Source organism: Leucopleurus acutus (genome assembly GCF_964270905.1).
Source record: "Leucopleurus acutus genome assembly, chromosome: 10".
NCBI lineage: Eukaryota > Metazoa > Chordata > Mammalia > Artiodactyla > Delphinidae > Leucopleurus > Leucopleurus acutus.
This window is the reverse complement of record NC_139153.1, coordinates 48,144,173-48,148,846: the sequence shown is the minus strand read 5'-3', so window position 1 is coordinate 48,148,846 and position 4,674 is coordinate 48,144,173. Positions and strand designations below refer to the sequence as shown.

The 4,674-nt window shown below is 54.0% G+C and overlaps 1 protein-coding gene across 1 annotated transcript; it reads right to left on the bottom strand.

The window, feature by feature from the left end:
* Positions 1 to 2,249: 2,249 nt before the first annotated feature.
* Positions 2,250 to 4,295, bottom strand: LOC309967612 (transmembrane protein 42-like; the record flags this gene model as incomplete). The annotated part of the gene is made up of 3 exons (XM_082848391.1): positions 2,250 to 2,390; positions 3,008 to 3,154; positions 4,257 to 4,295. The coding sequence occupies 3 exons, from the start codon at positions 4,293 to 4,295 to the stop codon at positions 2,250 to 2,252; spliced, it is 327 nt and encodes a 108-aa protein (XP_082704517.1).
* Positions 4,296 to 4,674: the final 379 nt, after the last annotated feature.

Genomic DNA, 4,674 nt, shown 5'->3' with positions numbered 1-4,674 from the left:
CTCTGAAATGAGGAAAGAGACACAGTGGACACTTCCTCATCTTCTTAGGTGGAGACACGTGTCTCTCTGCTTTTTGAAAAATGACAAACCTTCCTCTTAGACAAACATCTCGTTGTGTCCCGTGGTCTCCTGCAGGCACATCTGTTGAGAGTGAGAGGGTCTGGGTCAGCACCAAGCATCTTTATGTATCCAGCAGGCGTCTGGATGGGAGGCTGGGTCCCCTCAGGACAACGTCTGCTTTGAGATGGACCTCTTCTTGCCCTATTCGTGAACTGCTCAGGGAGGCCCGGCCACCAGCTCTCAGCAGCCTTCACGTCTGGCCTTGGCAGGGTGCCTGACTCACGTATGTGAACACACCCTGCAAAGCCTTGAATGGTCTTCATCTTCCTCACAGGTAGAATAATGGGGTCAGATTTGATCATGGAGTTGTGAAGAGTGTTCCAGGGAGCATCACCTTCAGAGGGGTAGGAGGTGAGACTCGGGGAGTGCTATTAGACACTGGAAAACAGGCTCCTCGTCCACAGGACCTCTCCGGGGCTTTAACGTGCTGAAGGGGGAGGCAGGATGCTTGTATGGATTAAGAGCCGAACCCTGGAGTCACACAGTGATTTAGGCATTCATTAGCTGTGTGACCTTGGGCAAATGACCCAACCTCTCTGAGCCTTAGTTTCCTCACCTCTAAAATAACAAGAGAGTAACAAGAGTACCTCCCTTCCCAGTGAGGCTGGGAGGCTTCAATGTGTCAAAGTGGGGCTAGTCAATTACCATTCTGTGACTCACAGCTTGGCCTTGGCCCTTGTGGGAGCTCAGAAAGCACAGCAAATTGTGCCCTGTTGGATATGAAGGAGTTTTCCAGGGACAGGGGAAGGGGGAGGGAATCCAAGGCAAAGGGAAAAGCAGGCACAAAAGCATGGAGGCACGACTGGCCGTGCTGGCCTCCAGAACTGCTGAGATGCAGACGTGTGGGTGACTCAGGCACGGTGAGTGGGGGAGGGAAGGAGGCAGCAAGGGAGCAGCTGGAGAGGGGGCTGGGCCACAGCGAAGTCAGTGGGAGTCACAGAACAGCTCTGGAGAGCATCCGGCCACTGCCACGAGTAATGGAGGAGAGCAATGAAGGTGCTATGTGCGTGGGGAGGAGGGGCCAGCTGGACACGACCCTTCTCTCCCCCAGCCTCGACCCTTCTCTCCCCCAGCCTCGTGGCTAAGAAGGCCCTCTCTCCTGCAGGGGATGTGAAAGGAGACCTCCTGGGGCCGGCAGTCAGGCTCAGGAGAGCTGAGAGGGCTCTCAGACAGCCAGGGGAGCCCCGGGGAACTGGGGCAGGTGAGCATCGGGGAGGGGGTGCAGGCAGCAAACAGACTGTTTTGAACTAGGAATTAGATTCACGTGGCGTAAGATACAAAAAAGCCACGGGACCAAAAGGCAGAAGAGGTAACATGAGGGGGTGGGAGCAACCTCTGGGCCAGTTTCCTTTCCTAATAAGTAAAATAAAACTAGGCCCCCAAAGTGAGGTCAAGCTTTTCTCCTTGGGACCAAGGGAATGGACACATGCTCCTGAATTTGAAGAGCACCAGCCTGCGTGAAGTCAGGAAGGAACCACGCAGGCAGAGAGCAGTCAGGCCCCAGGTCTGGAAGCAGCGGGAGGAGTTTCAACTCCCCCTCCGGGAATTGCAGCTCACCCTGGTTGCTCTTACTCCAAAAACTTAGGAAAGGAAAAAAAGTAGGAAAGAATTAAGATTCCACACCTGGCAGTTTTAACTTACAAAAAAAGTATTTATTAATCTAATTTTCCTTCTCTTGCCATAATCCAGAAGCATGACGCTGACGGCCTGACATATCAGTGTGAAGTTGTCGAAAGCCCCACCAGTCACTGATTCCAAAATTCCATGACTGGCCTTTGTTAGGCAACAGGACTGCAGTTACAGCATGGTTTCGAGTCTATACAGGAAGCCCACCAACCCCAGGGTCTCCCACACCTGCCATGGCTCACCGGGTGGGTTGTGGAGCGTGAGAATCAACAGCACCGAGCAGACGGACCGAGAAGGCTTCGGGCAGAACACTGCTGCGAAGCCGGAGCTGTCCACCCGCAAGGCTGCTCGGTCACAGGCCTGGTTCCCTGGGAAGCATCTCTCTTTGGCCGAGGGTCAGAAGGCTGCACACCCAGATCGCCCTGAGAAGCAGTCCCCACACGCCAACCCGAGCCTGAGCCGCCATCACTGTCTTTCCAGCGGGTCCACCCAGCCCGCTGGTGCTACTGCTGCTTGTGTGGAAGAGCCTTCCCGGGTGGTGGGAGCTCCCTGTGGATCAGGGTGAGTCCGCAGAGGATGAGGAAGACTCCTCCCCACCACAAGACCTCCTGGCACTCTCCATACAACACAAAACCCAGGAAGGCCTGCAGGACAGAGACAGCTGTGAGGCTGGGCAGGCACATGCCCACAGGATGCGACCACAGTGGGTGGGCACCACATGACTCCCCTGTGGCTGAGTGCCCTCCTAGGGTGGGAGGAAAGGTCTGGAGCTGGAAGTCTTGGGCCTGAAACCCATCTGTTACCTTCAGCGTATCTCACCTGGAGAAGTGGGGAGGGTACCTCCTCACAGCATCGGACCCAGCAAAGTGCACAAGAAAGCCCAGCAGAGGCCGGCAGCCAGGCCCAGCACACAACTGGTCCACCAAGTCCTCCCTGCCTGGACTGCAGGGCTGAGTGGCTCAGCCCCACCTGGGAGAGAAGAACCTCGACCCTCCACAGCTCCTGCCTGAGTTCACAGACCCCTGAGGAGCAGCAAGCAAGTAGGCTTTTGACAGTTGGACTTCATCCCCATCTAACTTGAGAATTCCTCCAAGTTAGAGATTAGAGGGGCAGCCACCGGGAGTCAAGACACAGCCCAACCTCTGCTTCAGTTCCTGGCCCTTCTCCTATGTAGAAGCAGGGGTTGCCCAAGGACAACCCACCCAGAACCCTCCCAGAGCCCAGGTTTGGGACAGAGGGACCGTACGCTCAGGCTACTTACCGAGCTGAGGATATTTGAAAAAGTCACTGTGACAGATGCAATGGCTGAAGACATGGAGAAACTGAGGCCCCGGCTAAAGAACGTCCACATCAGAGAATTGGTGGTAGCCATCACAATAATGCCTAAGACGCAGAAGCCCACGTTCACCTGCAGGAGAAAGTGTCACTGCAGCCACGGCCAGCCCTGGGCAGCATGACCGGCAGACCCCCTCACAGCAGCCAGGGTCATGGTTACTGCTGGCAGCCGGGCCACCACAGCCTGGGGGTCCTCAGAGCTTTCCTGCACAGGGCTTCACTTAACCCTCAGCAGGGCGCACACCCACTTTACACCTGAAACAACCTCAGAGAAGACCCATATTTGGCCATCTTGCCAGCCATGTGACCTTGGGCCGAGGTCAAATGCGAATTCCTATCCAGTTATTTTCTATTGAACACCAGTCTCTTACTGCCCCCACAGTGACCAAGGCTTGAAGTTCAATCCCGGAGGGCCAAGTACTTATTACTCGATAGGAGGGATGAGTAAATCAGGGGCAGAGTCCCCCCTTCCTGGAAGCAGGTAAAGCACGTTTAAGTCCTGTCTCCCCGCCATGCTGTGAAGGCTGCATCCCCCTCGGGCCGGTCCCACTGGGCATTCTTGAGCTTTTACTCTGAACCAGGCCCTCTGCGAATTGTTTTAAGTACATTTGCATTTGTTCCTTAACTTCATTTTACAGATAAAAATCCTGAGGCATTAAGTAACTTGCCTAAAGCGCCACAGCTGCGGGGAGCCGCCAGGATTCAAGCCCAGGCAGTGTGGCTCCTTGCTCTGAACCAGGACACAGCCATTCCTGGGGAAACCACACCTGGGACTATTTGAAGGGCGATCCCAAGCATCACTTGAAGAACTTGCAGATTTCTTTCTTTTTTAAAGGAGAGCCTTGAGAGAAGAGAGGACCTTCAGAAGCCTCCTACACAAAGGATATGCAGACCCCTTGCTTGGTTTTGAGTTTTAAACCTGCCTGCAGACAGAGCTGCTTCCTCTGGGGATGGTTTCCATCTAAACCTAATACTCTCATTTCTCGTTAACAGTTTCCCAGCAACTGAATACATAGGGTCTTGAGGAAAGAGTGTCTCTGCATGATTTAACAGAAGCACTGTATATGCCAGTGCCAGCCTGCTTACGTAAAGGCTTATGAAGGTCCGCTGCACAACTGAGAAGACTAGAAAAAGCTCATGGCTCACAGTCACTCATCTTACTTTGGACCACTTACTCCAACAATTACAGCCAGCAGGATACCAACCGCAAGCATGGCAGCTCCCACTGGGTTAGCCCTAAACAGGCTTACACCTAAAGAATCAGCCTGTCTACCGATTCTTAGGTCAGGGCCTAACCCTGGGTTGCAGATGCAATGAAACTTCTTTTAACAAGCAGAAGCTGGCCTATGACTCGGGATGGAAGCGGCAAAGACGTACACCTTAGCAGACATGGGGAGGTAGTTCAGGAGTTCTCAGCATTGGGGGGAATGTCCAGAACATTTCTCTCAGTCAAAATGAGAGATACAGAAGACTTCCCTGGTGGTCCAGTGGCTAAAACTCTCCCAATGCAGGGGGCCTGGGTTCAATCCCTGGCCCCGGGAACTAGCTCCCACGTGCCCCAACTAAAAAGATCCCACGTGCCCCAACTAAGTC